Source organism: Opisthocomus hoazin, chromosome 20 (genome assembly GCF_030867145.1).
Source record: "Opisthocomus hoazin isolate bOpiHoa1 chromosome 20, bOpiHoa1.hap1, whole genome shotgun sequence".
Classification (NCBI taxonomy): Eukaryota; Metazoa; Chordata; class Aves; order Opisthocomiformes; family Opisthocomidae; genus Opisthocomus; species Opisthocomus hoazin.
The window spans coordinates 9,737,135-9,754,149 of NC_134433.1; the positions used below are offsets into that span (position 1 = coordinate 9,737,135).

The following is a 17,015-nucleotide window of genomic DNA, read 5'->3' on the forward strand; positions in this document are numbered from 1 at the left end:
GTCCTGGTTCATCACTGAAATACTGCATTTAGGCATTCTCCCTTCTGAAGGCGCCCGTGGCTCCGTTCTAGGGCTTTGGATAAGGCAGAGAGTGATGGCCAGGCATCAGCCTGATTTTTGTAGAGCTGATTATTTCGGTGGCTGGGACCATGAAAGAAGAAAACAGGAAGCAGGAGCATATTTAGCTTGCCAAATGAAATAATGAAGTCTCTTACTAAAGTTCTTGCTTTGTTGTAATTTGTGTGTTGTATTTTTTGAGTTAAAAGGGCTCACCCCATTTCTGTTGTAAGTGGGTATTAACAGTCTGTCCAGGTGAATGCAGCTGTGTTAGTTTTGAGTGTGTGTTACCATTAATTTGTGGAGATGGAGAGAAGTGAAAGGTTAAATAACTTTGTAAGTAGAACTATAAAATGTTATTGAGCAATTGGGTTGGAGGAGGAAGAGGTGAAGGCTTGATTTTCAAAGGCATTTATTTGAAAATTTTTACAATGGTGGAAAACATGCAAGTAGTACTAGACTGAGTTGAGTCTGCGCGTGCAAATCTCCAGCATTTTGGCAACTATAAAAATTTTCCAGTGAAGAACTTTGGAAATCTTACCTTATTTTGAAAAGTGCAAATCTTTGCTTAGTGAAAACTCTTCCCTCCCATCCAGAAATGTATTGCAGCCCTTACTCTGACAGGGCAGTATGTACAGTAGCACGTGTTGAATATAAAGCGTATTCCTCTGTTGCATTTAGTCTTTTGGTTGTTTTTCATAGCTGAGCCGGCTCAGCCGCCTTCTGCATCTAGCAGTGGCAATTCTGATGATGCTATTCGATCCATTCTGCAACAAGCCCGACGGGAAATGGAGGCACAGCAGGCTGCCCTTGAACCTGCCTTAAAAACACCACCTTTATCTCAAGCTGACATTTCTATCCTGTCCCCCAAACTAGTATCTGCACCTGCAATGTCTTCGGTTTCCAGCTATTCTCCTTTGGCCATATCCCTGAAGAAACATTCATCTGTCACTGATTCCAGTATCTCTGCATTGCAGAACCTCTCTGGGCTCAAAAAGGAGCCTCAGGAGGCACCTGTTCTAGAGCTTCATGGAATAAGTGATTCTGCCCAGGGTATGTTGAGGCATGTTAAAAATGAGTTGGGACGTGGTGGTGTTTGGAAGGACCATTGGTGGAATACTGTGCAGCATGAGAGAAGAAATACAGCTCTTCCCGAAGATATAAAAGTTGAGGAAGCCAGTGGTGGAAAAGAAAAGGTCAGCAATCAGACTAGGCCAGATCGTAGCCAGCTCCAAGGACCGTCTTCTTCAGAATATTGGAAAGAGTGGCCAAACGCTGAATCTCCGTACTCCCAGAGTTCTGAAATGAGCATGACTGGGGCGAGTCGCAGTGAGACACCACAAAATAGCCCCCTCCCTTCGTCCCCTATCGTGTCTTTGTCAAAGCCATCCAAACCTTCGGTTCCTCCACTGACACCCGAGCAGTATGAGATTTATATGTACCAGGAGGTGGATACGATAGAGCTAACGCGGCAGGTCAAAGAAAAGCTAGCAAAGAATGGCATCTGCCAAAGGATCTTTGGGGAAAAGGTAAAGAACTGGTTCTCTCTTGTTACACCAGTATTGTGAATGTGGGTTGTGCTCCTGACGGTGGTACGGAGCTCACGGTAACGGAGGGGGATACGCCATGTATGTCTTATGGAAAAATGTTTTTGCTTCGTATGTAAAGTATTTAAAAGTGAGCTCACAAAGGAAAGTATTCATTTTCCTGTATTTTGTGAATTGCGTAGGTTTTTATACAAAGATTAGCTTCAGCCCCGCAGTTTAGAAACACTGAAAGCTGAAGCAAACATTGTTGAGACTCAATATTTCATGCTTAATGTAATGAATTCATGGAATATTTGAGTAGTACCATTGTCATGACTGGAGAGTCTTAAATTGGTTTGAAGTGAAGATTATGGACACAAGAGCATTTTTCCTTTTTTTTTTTAATATTTGGAAACACGCACAAGGGTATTTAAACAAACACGTGGAAAATCCCCTGCCTCTCCTTAGTCTCAAGTCCAGAATTCGGTCATTTCTTATACCTGGTGCTTGATATCTCAGTGTGCTTTGAGACATTTTTACGCAACGTTGGATTGCAGATACGCGATGCATGATAAGGCTTGCTGAAGTTCTCATGTTGTGGGCCCTAAGCATTGAACATGTGGGATTTCAGGGGGTCCCCAGCCACCAGAACGCACTTCCCAGGCCGTGAGAAGTGGTGGACATCTGGTGTTTCTTCTTCCTGGAAAGAATTGAATCGATATGATAGCGTAATAGGAGCTAGCATGGCGCTATTACCTTTTCACTAAGATGTAAAATGAGAAGCGTGACCTCTTGGGGTCATTACAGATCCCGTGGCAGCTTTCATTAAGTATGATTTTTAACCCCGGTACCTGTGCTGAATTCCAGGCAAGTAATTGTGTTCTGCCTGTCTGAAACGCCCGCTTTGCCGCGGTCGGCTGTATGCTTAAATATTTACTTACGTGGAGCAGCCGCTGCTGCAGGTGAAAACACACATCGTTATAATTCATACCAAAAAAAATCAACCAAATATAGGCCTAGTCTCAAAAGTCCCAATTATTTTTTGTTTGAGAACAAAATATGTGCCAATCATTTCCTACTTGATCTGCCTGTGTGTGCCTGGACGCTGTGTTTTTCCTGTTAGAACTGATGAAACTGTTTGACAGAAAATATGAAAAGCATGCAAATTTCGCACCATCCTTCTGCCGTTTGTGCTGCCGCTCCGTTCCTGCAGGAAAAACCCCGCGCTCCAGAAGGAGATGACGGCAGGAGAAAAGCGCTGCCATCAATTACCTGCAGATGTCATTTTGCAGTTTCACTAATTGTTCGTCTAAAACCGAGTTGAGCGATACAGCAGTAAAGGAAACCAAAGCGACTTAAATTTCCCCCCTTCCACGTCAAATGTGTTAACGTGCCGTTCTTGGTTGCTTCACTTCAGGTGTTGGGGCTGTCCCAAGGAAGTGTCAGTGACATGCTCTCCAGGCCAAAGCCATGGAGTAAACTGACCCAAAAAGGCCGAGAACCATTTATTCGTATGCAGCTCTGGTTGAATGGTGAGCTGGGCCAGTGTGTCCTGCCTGCACAAGGGCAGCAACAAGGACAAGGTAATTAACATTCCACTGTGTTGTTTGAGTTGAGGAGGAGGAAAATTTATTTCTTTTTTTTTTTTTTTAATTAAATTTGCAGTAAGCGAGCCCTGCACCCTAGTGCTAGCCCAGGCGTTACTGGAAGCGGCAGCGCCCACCCTCGCAGGCTGGTCCCTAGGGGAACGCGCTGGGAGCATTTACGAACGAAGCACTCATTTATGCGTAATTGATCAGCAGCAGTTATCAAGTTCCTAATTAAGATGATGTTATCGAGGCTTGAATATGATACGTAATTCAAAAAATTTTGGCCAAAGAGCTGGAAAATCTTGTGCACTGTTTTCTGGGGTCACATAGGGGATTTTTATTGTTCCTAGGACAATATCGATTGCTTTCTCAGGAGGTGAGCTAGAAGAACTGAGCTTTAAAGGGGGAACGCTGTGTTGCAATTATGCTTTTATTGTGGCGCTCTCTTATCCTAATACCTATTGATACAGAAAGGCCAGACTAGAGTCTGGCCTTGGGTGTACACTTACAACGCCGCTGACTCAAGTGAGCAGCGTGCCCCTGCCGAGGTCGGTGGTTTGCTGTTTGTTGAGCCTGCTTACTGTTTGTGGTTTGGCATCTCCTTGTATTGTTCCCTGATTTTCCTCTCCTCTCTTATCTAGTCCTTCACTCTGTGACATCATTACAGGATTCCCTACAGCAGGGATGTGCAAGCTCAGGTAATCAGCTGGTTTCAATGATTTGCTTGGAAATAATTCTCTGTGCTTTTGTTACTTTTCTTTTGCTTTGATGCCGAGAGGTTTCTCGCGTTCTGTTGTATCATACAGGAGACCCTTCAATTTTGTTGTTAATGCAGTTAATTCCTCGTTCTCTCCTCGTTGCTATGGCAGATGTAGGGAGGACACAGATTTAGCTGCATATATTAGGTAAAGAGACTCTGTCTGATCTTAGAGATCATTGGCTCTGTAGGGGTTTTTTTACCATAGTTCAGCTTATCAATTTGACATGTGACAATGGCTGTAAAACAAGCCTTGCACTTGTAATGTGAGCTACGTACTCCAGCTGCCTTACTCGCTGCCGTATTTTTTTCCCCACTTTCATTTGCACAAAATCTGCTGTATTAATTTGAAGGTGGGGAGAAGACCATGTTACATCTTTCTTTTTCAAGCTTTGTTAAATATTCCAAGCCAACCTTTTATTCTCCTTCCCTTTTCCATTTGCAAAAAAAGCAGCTGCAGCAAAGAGGAGTGTCGAAGAGAAGTGAGTTGCAGAAGGTTTGATAAGATGGCCACAGCATAGGCGGGAGGCTGGAGGAGAACAGCTGTGTTCCTGCTGTTAGACACCAAGCTCTGCCCACACAGACTTTTTACCAGCGATACGCTTAACTGGCGTAAACCGCTCGAGCTGGTTTGTGCTCTGGAAAAACGCTCGTGCCTTGCTGTGCAGTCACAGCCGGTACAATGTATGGGAGAATTACTGCGTTTCAGGGTACAGAGGGGGATAGGTTGTGCCCTTCTTCCACCTTTCTGCCATTCGGAAACACTTGCTTTTTCTGGAGCTTACTGGATTTATTCTGAATATCCCAACCAAACTGCTTTTTGTCTCTGCTGGGAAACTATTTTGCATTCTAAAAGATTTTGCTGGAAGAAAAGTGGTGATGATAGTTGGTCCACATTTTTCTTAAGAACAGTTGAAAATAAATAGATAAAAGGAAAAAAAAAAATGCCCCTGGTAAAAAAAAGCCATGAAAACAAAGCCAAAATGGGAAAAAATTATTTGCAATCACAGGGCTATTGTTACTTATAGCCAAGCATTTAGTGAACATGGAAATTTCCTGCGACATTTTGTAGGCTGACGTTCATTAACAGCATGCCATTGACTACTTTTTGTAGCATCAGTACTATGTAAGAGTAACTGTTACAGTTATAAACGCCTAAGACAGCATGGAAAATATGAGTAAGTAATTGTAGCCATTTTAAGAGGAATTTGAAATCAGAGGAGCTGGGAAAAGGCTGCATTGTTATTGCTAATCATCATATTTATGACGAAGTGTAATTATAAAAGATTGAGCGACAAGCCCAGAGTATTAAAACCCGACCACCTTATGGATTCCCGTGAGGGTCGCTGGGAGCTGAAACTGATTTCCTTCAGGAACTTCAGTTTTGCTGCCGTGAGATTTTGCTCCCCTCCCACACTCCCAGTCTCGTTTGTCGGTTCCTGCCCTTGAGCTAGTGTTTGGTGAAGCGACACGTTCCTATCGGCTAATAAAATCGGATTATTGATGATCGCCCTCCTTCTTTCCCTTAAAGCAGACTGACAAATGAGAAAACGGGCTCCTGGCCTTTTCTTCCTCCTTTCGAATGATTAAAAATAAAATTGTTGTACAAGACGTTCTTTTCTTGGTGCCTTCCTCTGTATGAAGGAGTAAGGGAGGTTGTGACACCGCGCAGAACAAAAGAGCGAAACCAAGTTATTTGAATGAGGAAGGGCAGTTTGGTAATTTTCTTTTATTAGCAGCTGTTCTGTAATTAAAAGCGCGGCAAACAGTTTGGGAAAGGTAATAATAATTATGCATTTGTGAAAGATCTTCCACTCCAGGGCAGGAAAAAAAAAGACAGCTCCAATTTTCTGGTCTTCTGAGACATTTCCCAGGAAAAACAAGGCAGAAAAGGTTGCATACTTGTAATTTTAAAACAGAAATTAATCAGAACAATTCTGAAATGAGAAAGGGTCTGGAGCCTTTTCCGTGTAATGTAATTGGCTTGGAACTTGTTGAATGCGTGGAGGGAAAGAAGTGAAGTTAAACTAATACATTCAGTGGCTCCTAAGTGCTTTGCCAAGACGGTCTTCAGCGTACAGAATGTCAACATGCACAGTAACGTCTCAAACTTTTATTAGCTCTGAGTATTTTCGTTACCGTTTGGCACTGTTCTGTCACACTAGCAAGATTTTCTGGATTTCTGATGCAGTTAGTTAAGCTTCCAGATCGTAAGGTTTTGATTCACACCTCATTCATGAAAAGCTGTTCTTTTGTCCTGTAATTTTCCATTGTCACACGTGGACAGATGGACCCATCAGTCTTTCAGATGTAGGAACGAACGGACAAGCATTAGATATATGGATAGATATAGACAGATTTTGAGATGGCAAAAAGAAGCCAGGCTTGTTTTTCTTCTTTGAAAACTAGATTTATGAATTTTGAAAAAACACAGTCTGTACCAAAATCACCACCAGATCGATATCTATGTTTGCTGCCTGTGACCTTTCATCAAGGCTTTGGTAATTTTGTGCAAGTTTCAGTGAACGTGTTATACACAAAACCAGTGTCTGTACCCTAGGTGGTCAAAAATAGTATCACTGTGCCTTTTCTAACATTTTTTTCTGTGTGTTCCTTTCCACCTAAATGCTCTAATGCCCTTGGGTAAATCTGCCTTTTTAATGATTTATGTGTCAAAAGCACAGACCAAATCACATGGAAATAAAAAGTTGAATTAGTGTCACCCAACTGCATCAGCATTTTTTCGTGATGAATTTGGCCCTTATTTAGTTGCATTACTGATGATCAGAGCTGGGTTGGGCTTGGGCAGTAGCCATGTGCCAGGAGAAGGTTTATGTGCTTGGATGTTTTTCTACATACTTGTACTGCATATAGCTCTGATCAGGTTGTTTTGTTTGGGGGTCTCATGTCTTCACTGAGCATCTATATGACGTTAAGAGAAAGTTTCTTTTTTGGTGCTGTTTGTTTCATAGCTGCTCCCAGGAAAGCTGAATTTTTATTCACTTTTGTATTTATCCTCTGTGAAGGACATATACTCTCTATATACTACACTAAAGACTTGCAGATACTCAGTGGGAAAAAGATGTGTCTTTTTGGTGTGTGTTTCTGTAAGGGTCGTCTTATGACCTAATGTGGAAATCTTCATTTGCCGATACAGCTGCGGGTGATCTCAGGGGATTTTGAATTTCCCTTTTGTTTGTCTTCCTTTCTGGGTATCATCCATCATTCCTAACCTCATGCTGCTTAGCAATAGTAACACTCATGGGAGTTGAAGAAAGGATTATAGCAGCATAAAATGGGGAGCTAATTAGAGCTTGTTTCAAAATCAGAATCTAGCTTGAGATAATTGCATATTATCTGATGATTTCAAAACCCAAGATCTACTGTATTTAGATCAACTAAAATATGCATTAAAGCTTTATTTTCAAAATAAAACATTTGTAACAACAGGGAGATTACTTCTTATCATCCCTTGGGAAAGAAAATCTGAAAAAAAATCAATACAGTCTATGGTTTACTGTAGTTATGATATTAACAGACATATTGTGGAATGATAATAAACCCAGGTAACCATTTTATTTTGGTTTATGTAACACATATTCCTGTAATATTTTTCAGTACAGAAGCTGCTGAGTGGGCAGGTAGTTAACTTTGTGCTGGGTGGATCTTCCCATTCACCTAGTAACAGAAGGGTGCCGTCTCACTGCCTGCTCCGAGAGAAACAAAGTGGAGAGAGAGTGTGTTTCAGGCTTGAAATCCATATTCAGGATTAACATCCTGATGTGCATACGGGAAGAGCTCACCAGCCACGTGGTTGCAGTGGAGAAGCTCTTACCCCCCCCTCCCCATTTCTCCGTGGTTCGTGATGATTCCCTTCATTGCACTGTTCTGTTCTGGAGGGGCAGAGCTGTCCGAGATGGTGCTCCAGAGCATGACTGGGATTAGCACGTGGAGAGCTGAATCCTTGGTACCATGAGACCACACAGTGATGCTGACAGATCTTCCCAAATCTGAGCTATTTTTCATTGTTGAATCAAAAAGAAGAGAGAGATTGTTTTGCAGTCATTTGCTGGTGTTCCAGGGCAATAAAATTGCAGGACGTGAAATGTTTGTGGTTAGTGTAGTCTGTAAAATGGAGGAGAAGGGAGATCCCATGGCTTTGGATAGCTGAGTAGTTGGACTGCAAGAATTCCTTACATGGGTGGTTTACGTTGGATGACCGATTTTGGGGTTTTCGCACTTGGTTGAGAAGGCGGTCTCCTTTTGGGCTAGGTGCAGATGCATTTTTAAAGTGTGGAGCTGAACAACTAAGCCAAACAGTTATCACTGTGCTAACCCTGAAGCACACCGGTGCATGTTGGTGGAGTTTCCACATTCTTTCTGTGTGTCTTGAGATTGTGGCTCTGAAGCAGTTGGCCGTGGCTGTCTGGATTTCAAACCACAGGATATCAGTTGGCTCCTCATAAGGGCAGCTGTTCTAGTCTGTCTGTAATGTGTGTGATCATATTCTGTGCCATTTCTCTGACATGTGGACCATAAAAAAACTTCCTGGCAGCCTTTCTGGTATCAATAAAGCTGGGAGAATCGCTGTCAAGGCACCTCACTGGGACCTGGGAATGCAGCGGGAAGTCAGTGTTTCAAGTTTGTTCTTAATACACCATCAGCTGGCATTGCTAGCCATCATTGGGGCATTTCTGCCTCTTGCCCAGGTCCATCCTCCCCAGGCTGTGTTGCGTGGCCGTAGTCCTTTGTCTGTCAGCAATGCTCTGCAAATAGTGGGTATTTGGAGAGAAATTCCTGTCCTAGTTGTATTCTTCTCTTGCCATTGAACCACCCGGTGATTAAACTTGGAGAAGATGACTCCACTGTGGTCCCAGCTTTACTATTATAAAAGTGCTAAACTAAAATACGTAATCATGGAGGGAACATTGTTTTCTAGGCAGATATTCTGAATTACAGTGAGACAGCACCAGCACACTTTTCATGTTAAAACAGCAAAGAGGAGACTCCTGCTGGATTCTGAGAACAGATTTAATTCACTCTGAACTGTGGTTGTGGGTTTGTAGCGTTCGTTTTGGAGAAGTTACCCAGTCAAGTTGCAGCTGTGTTTTATTTCTATGGTTAATTTGGTAATGTGGGTCCCTTATGCTCACTCCCCTTGGTGTGCGGGAAAAGATCTCCAAGCAAGGAGCTGGTGTGCAGCTCTGCAGTGGCGTTTAGCCAGGCACAGTAACGCCTCCGTTCTCAAAGTCTTCATTTCTAAAAATTAGAATTAATGAATGAATATATGTTTTAAGTTGTATGAAAGAAGACTTTCGTGACCGTTACTGCTGTTAGGCTTCTCAGGTGGGTTATAGGAGTCCCAGTTAGCGTAACAGTTGCTGAAGAAGTGGGTGCAGTTTGTGACTCCGTGCTTCCACGGTGACTGCAGCAGCAATCGCAGCAGGTACCTGCCTTGCACTCTCTTCAGGCCTGGTTTAAAAGAAACCGTGGCCATTGAGTATTAGAGCTCTGTAAATTCCAGTGTTCGTCATTTCATTACTTATTACTTCATTTCGTTAATTACCAGCATTTTCTTTTCCCTCCGCTTGCGCGTTTGGAGATGAGCAGCCCCCTTTGGGGAGGGGGCTTGCAGTACCTCCCCTCCCCGCTTCTGGGCGCGGGGGGCTTCTCCTGCCTGCTGCTAACCACAGAGGAGCTGGGTGGAAAACGATGAGCTGAGGCGTTAGAAAGCCAAGTATAAAACTGGAGCAGCACCGGAACGCGAGCGAGGCCGTCGCAGCCGTGCAGCAGTGCGGGGAGGCCGGGCAGCTCCGGGGAGGGTCAGGAGCTGGGGCGATGGCCGGGATCTGTCCCCCGTGGGCTGGCAGCTGCAGAAGAGGTCAGCAAGGCTCTTCTCCGGAGGGAGCAGCTATTTTTCTGTTGGTAACAGAGGAGGCTCTGGCAGCTGGCAGAAGCTCACGCTGGTCTGCTGGTTGCTTGTGGGAAAAGGAGGGGGCTGGAGGTCCAGCCCACATGGATGGCAGTGGTGGGACGGAGACAGCCATCGCACTGTCCCCGGGAACAGCCCAACCGCTGCTCAGCAAATTACAAAATGCTCCTCCGCCGGATGAAAATTACCTGGCTTTCAATTCAAAGAACAGATAATGGACTATTTTCCTCCCAAAATACTGGAAAAAAGGTGTGCTAGCGCCGAACGCGCAGATTGTTATTCCCACCTAGTAATGGGGATGGAGCTACGAGGCCGCTGTCTTCTCCACCAGGCAGCTCTGAAACAGGGACATAAACAGCCTGTTAGGCTCTGACAATGGAATGCTTGTTCTGATTACAGTTATATATTACTTGATAGCAAATCATTCCCAGGAAGAAAAAAACAGAAAATTACCAGAAAATTAGTATCTACTAAGTTAACTTCTAGCCTGTCCTTTGCATCAGGGTGCGAGACGAACTGATGAATGTGTCTCACCTAATCCGGTGGGTGTTGGAGGTTTTTAAATTGGCCAGCAGCCATCCACAGAAGCAGCAAATGGAAGGATCCAGTGATTATTTTCAATCTGATGAGAAACACAACTTGCATTGAAAACAAACTGAAATGGAACTGAGATCAAATTTAAATACAAGTGAAAGTAGAAAAATACCCAATTAAGAGGCCTAATGAAAGGAGAAAATATAATGGCAGCAAGAAATGTAAAATAGGCCTGATATTACATGTCCCATATTTATACTTGTCAAAGATAGTGCTGATAGCAACTTAAAAGATACTTACTTATTTGGCTGTATCTATAATGCCCTACAGTGGGGCTGAAAAGAGTGATTCTTCCCCAGAATAATTCAGGCACTGACTGGTACTATTTATTGGCTAAACCTGAGCTGGACAAAAGATGGGAGCTCAGGGAGTCTCCGACGAGACTATCCCAGGACCGTGAGCAGCTTTGGAGAGTCACATCGCCCTCGCGAGATGTTCTCACCAGCTCTCCTCGCAGAGCCCAGCCAAGGCATCCTGCTCTATCACACGGCGTGGGACGGTCCCCTCCGCTGTCTGCTGCTGAGGCATCTCCCCGTGCCGAAGGGTTGGGATGGGTGCGGAGGTGGGAGCTGACCCTCCGGCTCCTCCCTGCCCGGTCTGCGCACGGAGGAGGTGGGAGGTTAGCCGCGGTGGAACTACCGTTGTGCTGTGTGCTTGGTTCGCTCTTCTACCCCGCTAGAACTTGGGTCCTAAAAATAGTGCCAGTTTGAACTGGCAGATGTTTCATTTGTCCTTTACGAGAGGACCAAAATTAGCCTCTCATTTGGCACCTAAATAAAGCAGCGTAACGGCCTTTATGCGAACTTTGCAATTACCGTCTATTGAAGTTGCGATGTTTCGTGGTGTTGGACGGGGAGGGCTGTTAGGTAAGGGGTAGCAGCACCTAAAGAGCCACCAGACCTTGAGAGAGAGGGGACCAACACAGCCGAGCCCAACTGCTTTGTTTTGGGTTTGGGGTTGTATTTTTTTACTTTTTCAGATCTGAGGCAGGTGGGGTTTTTCCTAATGAAGGTTTCATTTAAAAAAAGAAAAGAAAAGGCAAAAGTAACTTGGAAATGCTCAGGGAGCTGTGTATTGTAAAGGTAAAGCAAAAAAAAAAAATCTAATAAAAGGACAGCAATGGTTTCTCTAATTTTCAGAGAAAAATCTGCACAGAATGCCTGAAGCTGGGTTAGCAGCGGGACTCCCCAGGGGCAACAGAAAGATGTTATAATCAATTACCACATCATAACACTGATGTATGATAATTACTGAGTGTTCCTCCTGAGATAGTGCAGCATTTGGCTGGGATGCGGCTCTTTCATGGTCCACTGCCTGATTAATATGCAAATAATAGGCTGATTGCATGATGAATGCAGAAAATGAGTTCGCTGATAACGTGAGCACCGAAGCGGGAAGATGATAAATTACTTTTACTGACTGTCCTACATTAAGTACCCTTTCTCAACAATTTTATCACAAATTAAGTAAAGCAGTATGGAGAGATTATGAGGATGTGTAAAATAATGTACCTTAATAGCTTTTATAATATTGTTGCGTACAATGTAAATGTCATTTTGTTTCAGTACTTTAGCCGGGACTCCTCCTGAAGAGGAGTGCATTTAGTGGAGCGGCGGTCAGGGTCACTCTGCTTCGCCGGCTTTCTCCGGAGCCGAGAGCGAGCCGCTGTGCTGCGGCGGCGGGGAGGGCTGCTCTGCTGCGGAAGGCGGGCGGTCGTTAGCCTGGGGTCCGTCCCGGAGGGCTCTTGCCCATAGCAAATGGATGTCCACAGTCTGTGGTGGGGGAGATGTATTTGAATGCAGTGCACGGTGCGCGTATGCATCCTGCTTCATGCTCCTGTCTGGAGCAGACAAGGTTGAAATCTCGAAGGAGGGTAGAGAAATGCCTTCACACCCAGGCTTGCGACAGAGGAGAACAACGCACAGTCACAAACATGGCAACACGTTGAAGTTCGTCTCTAATCACAAGGTCAGCAAGTCCACAAAGACACCATAAGCTGCAGCAGAACCTCTAAAAGCTCTCACTCTGTTTTCCAAAAGATCTTGTGCACACGTTTATTTTGATTATACTAAAAATACAACGATGTGGGATTGTGGCATCTTGATTGATTGCTTTCATGACATATTTGTTGTAATATTCAGAAAATCCTTAACAAAGCTTCTGCACACAAGCTGGTTTAATAATAAGGTTATTGAAAATATTTTCCAGCAGTTATTTCTAAATATTGACTTCTGACTAAGTTACAGAAGCACATAAAAATCTGAATATTAAATAAAGATTAGCAGAGTAGAGCACATCTTTTAAAGCAACCATGATTTTGCCATTAAGCACCTAATGTAAAATCTGACTTCTTTTTAGAAAGAGTTTTTTAATATTTTAAGGGTGATATATAAAAACGGAAGATTATCCTTCAGTACTGCTCAGTGCAAAGACCCTGCTTTTGGCTCCGGAAGCTCGGCGTGAGCAGGGAGGCACTGGGGAGGTTCTCCCCACGCCCTGCGTGCTCGCTGTGCTGCTTACCTGTCCCACAGACACCCGCTTTTGGCCGGTGAGGCTGGGAAAGGATGGGGGGCTGTTGGCCTGACCTGAGCATTGCTCTGATGTTTCTGAGTGTGTCTCTACATCCAGCTAAAAGAATTCTCAGGTTGTTTGGTTTTGCTTTTTTGTTCTTCATTTGTTGTAAAATAGCACTTAAAATCATGGCTACATAGAAATCTCGTGCTTCCCAGCAGGCCACTTCAGAAGTGTCCCTTAGTGCTTCGTCGTTGGAAGTTTTGCCAGGTGGTGCGGTTGTGCCAAGGGTTGGTGTGTCTGTTCCCAACTGTGATAGATCTCAGTGGCACTTTTCATTTTAATTGATTCACTCCAGTTGTATCTTTCTGCACCAGATTCTGGGCATCCTGGGTGTTCAGACTGCCCTTTGTAGCAACCTTGTGCTCCTCATCCGAGCCCGTCCACGCTGCAGCGGACAGCCAAGTACCAGAGTCCTCCTAACTCAGTAGAACTTTGATGGTTCGAGTTTACACAGCCTTACAGTTGTCCAGCTCTCCACACCGTTGCTTAGCCCTTCCTCCTGAACAAGCACCTGGATTTGCCTCCCTGCATCCGGGTGCATGTGTTGTGGAGAACAGAACTTTCCAGCTTACGAGGCATTTTGCATCAGTGGGGCACAACACACCTCTCGGAGAGCGATACGGCACTCGCGGGTGCAAGGCGTGGGCTCGAGGGTGTCTGTGAAGGGCTGCGGGTGTTCCCCAGCCAGGCCATTCAGTGATGCCTTCCTGTGGTGGCCAGTGAAAGAGGGTGAGACCCAAGTGATGCCGTGCTCCACGTGGCAAAGGCTTTGGAAGAGGCAGGCACAGGGAGGAAGAGCTGACCCAGTTAAAGCTTGTGAGCTGAGCAGGATGGTCCTGTGCCGTGGTTCCTCGCTGCACGCTCTGCAGAGTGAGCAGGCGTAGATCTCACCTGCCTCTGCTGGTCGGTTGTGAAGTTGATTGGATGGCCCTGGGCACAGGGTGTTCTCCAGCTGTCGTTCCGCAAGCAGCATTGAACTCACAAGGCTGCGCTAGGACTTTTCTTGTTATGCCAACACTGGGGCTGGCATAAAAAAGCCATCATTTTGCTAACGGGCTTGCACTGCAGATGAGCTCAGGAAAGAGCTCCAGACTCCCGTTCTTAATCCCTTCCACCCAGACTGTCTTGCAGGTGTGTGGTGGCGGGTGCCTGTTTTTCAAATCCAGTTCACGGATTTGGTTCCCCCAGCCGCATGGGACAGCACAGTCGTGGTTCAGTGTCAGGCAAAAAGGAGGAAAAGGATGGAGCCAGGACAGGAGTACCTTAAACTGATACGATGCTGGTTCTTGGCTATGGGAAGTTGCAGTCTGACCATAGGTTTGGGCACGATAGTGGGGTTTCCAAGACTCTCAGAGGCATTTGTGGTTGTGCATTTGTTGAAAGGCAAATTGGTTGCCTGACTTCTCTAAGTACTTTTAGAAGTCCAGCTGTAAATCTCTCTTCATGCGTCTGTCGCCAGCTCATATCTTACTTGCTGTTTTCTGAACTTAATCGGATTTCTCCAGCTCCTTCTGGCTTCTAGAATGGCTGAAATCATACTTTTTTAATACAAGCGCAAAGCTAACATAATTACTGAATATGCAACATAAAATTGCACCAAACGTTGTAGTCCTTTAGCAATACTCAGAAGCAGGTTTTTTTCAAGTGCTTCTAACGTTCACCATCATCATTCAGATAGTTTTATGTGCTCCTGTCATTTAACATGCCCTCATATGCAGAGTGGGAACCTTTATTTTTACTGTTGCCCCAGTAATTTCAGAGTTAACCAAAGCTGGTTTCCTCCCCGTTCAGTGCATACATACGCTTTCCCAAAGGGGTTTCTTTTGATCCCCCCCGCCATCCACATAACATTTCCCTCTGAGCCAAGACCCAAAATAACATTTTCCCCAAAGTTATAACACTTATGAAACAAATGAACGAAGAATCTCCAGGGTCATAGTGGAAATCTGTAATGGTAACTGTGGCAAGCGCTTGCAGCCGTGACTGCACGTACCTGCATACTTCACGTGGTTATACGTGCGCACTGTAGGGAGCCTGGTATACTCCCTGCATATAACTGTGGGAGTTTATAACTGTAGGGAGGATCATATTTTCATAAGCCACATTAATTTTCAAATTGTGACCAGGCAAGGTTCACTCACTTAAAGTAAATCCACCAAAGCCACCACCTGAGAGAAAGCTTTCATGGGGATTTCCTTTTAATTAGGCAGAAGAGGGATGTATTGCAGTGCTGTTCCACAAATGCGGATCGGGTTTGTTCCATAGTTCGAACTTGCACAGCACCACTGCTCGTGAGGAGAGCTGCTACGATGCTTCGGAAGATCCTGCAAAGACAGCCGTTGCTAAAGATAAAATTGGGTAGAAAGCCAGAGGGAAAAAAAGATCTCTCCCTGAAAGTTTCAGACCCTGGGGAATAGAAGAACGCAGTCCTGAGGATGTTGCCACTGATCGGGTGTGTGATCAGGGCCTGATTCTCAGGACAACGTAGCCCGGTTTATGGTCTGCAGATTGGGTAGAGTGGGCAGCCTGATCATTAGGGGAAAACAGAAACGAATCCAGTCCCAGCGCGAGCCACTTTGATCTCGGGCAGCCTGCCAGGTCTGTTGTTGTCCATTAACTCCTCTGCACGAGGAGGTAGACGCAGGCCCCGAAGTAGCAAATGCTCTTTTAAGACGTTGCCGAGAAATCTCCTGTCCACATTTGTCTGCTTTCATCTTCCCTCGTAATTTGCCGTAAAGGGAATGAGCAGAGCACGGGATGCTGCGTTGCCTCCCCGCTCGGCTCTGTGCGGGACGTGGTCGCTCTCGCTGCTCCTTGGTAAGGAGCTCTGGGTTTGACTGGTTTGGCACGGACCTGAAGCCTGGGCTTTGGCCGGTACGAAGAGTGGTGCATCAGACCAAGCGCCCGTTAAATCATGTTTGGGTTCTTGTCGGAATGTCACGGAGTACCCTGTCATTTTGTTTTAGCAACTTGTCCTTCCAAATGCGCAGTTCGCCTTATGGCATGCCAGCAGTAAAAATGTCACTTGCAATAATTACTTTTTGGTGAAAATGCTTGCTGACTTCCTACCTTCAAGCTGTTTTTTACACAGTGGGGAGATAATAAGAAATGACTTTATCCTGACTGCTCAAATGAACACTAAATGGAATTTAGGTTATTATTACTGCAGATAGAGGACTGTGTATTGAAATTTAAATAGTGGATCAGATAAACTGTGGAGATTTGTCTCTGAAAATTATAGTGGGTCTGCTTTTTCAATCCACTTTGCTCTGAAACTTAAGGCAGCTGTTGTCTGCCTGCTGTCTTTAGAATATAATATTTTTCATAATCCTTTTAGAGGCCCCTGAATACCTTCTGTATTTTGCATGGTCTTCCTCAACTTCTGCATGTTCTGTACCACGTTCCCCACGAGTCCTTTTGCAGGTTATTAGCTAAGCTGGTGTCAACAACAAAGGTCAGCCAGTTTGTTCTCCCAGCAGTGCCTGAGCTGCAGAGGTACCGAGTGCTCTTCACAGACAGCCAAGGTGTGCTGCCACGAGAGGCTCGGTGCTTGTGTTTTACGCTTGCGAATTCCAATGCTCTTCTTCAGATCTTTGCCCTGAACTTTTGGTTTCCAAGTGGATGTAAAGTCAGTTTGCTGCTGTGGCTGTCGGAGTTGAGGCAGGGTCTGAGCAAGAGCGTCAAACCTGAAGCTCTCAAAAGGCGTACAAGAAATTCCTCTGAGGGACTCTGCCGGTGCTGTGTGATGCCTCTGGGACTGGTGAAACCTTACCCGTGTCTCAACACTGCTCCGTCATCTGGATCCCTCTGTTGAGGGGGATACATCCAGGAGTGGTGTCAGGTCGCGTAGACATCTGTGATTTTCTGGGGAGGCTGTAGCAGGCGTCACCTGCAGGTCTTTGCAGCTGAGGTGTCCTGAGCTTGGGAAGGAGGATTCGGCTGAAGCGTGCGGTGGATCTGAGCTACACCACTGCTTTTTTTCTGGA

At 45.1% G+C, this 17,015-nt stretch overlaps 1 protein-coding gene across 4 annotated transcripts in view; it reads left to right on the forward strand.

Annotated features, from left to right (window-relative positions):
• Positions 1 to 17,015, forward strand: part of CUX1 (cut like homeobox 1) — a 283,847-nt gene that overhangs the window by 212,575 nt on the left and 54,257 nt on the right. Inside the window, exons 18-20 of one of the 4 annotated variants that reach the window (XM_075439944.1) lie at positions 760 to 1,586; positions 3,001 to 3,166; positions 3,814 to 3,870. The exons of 2 other annotated variants lie outside the window; for them this stretch is intronic. In XM_075439944.1, coding sequence (XP_075296059.1) covers positions 760 to 1,586; positions 3,001 to 3,166; positions 3,814 to 3,870 — 1,050 coding nt within the window. The remainder of the gene's footprint in view (positions 1 to 759; positions 1,587 to 3,000; positions 3,167 to 3,813; positions 3,871 to 17,015) is intronic. One more of the 4 variants, XM_075439945.1, reaches the window with a different exon arrangement.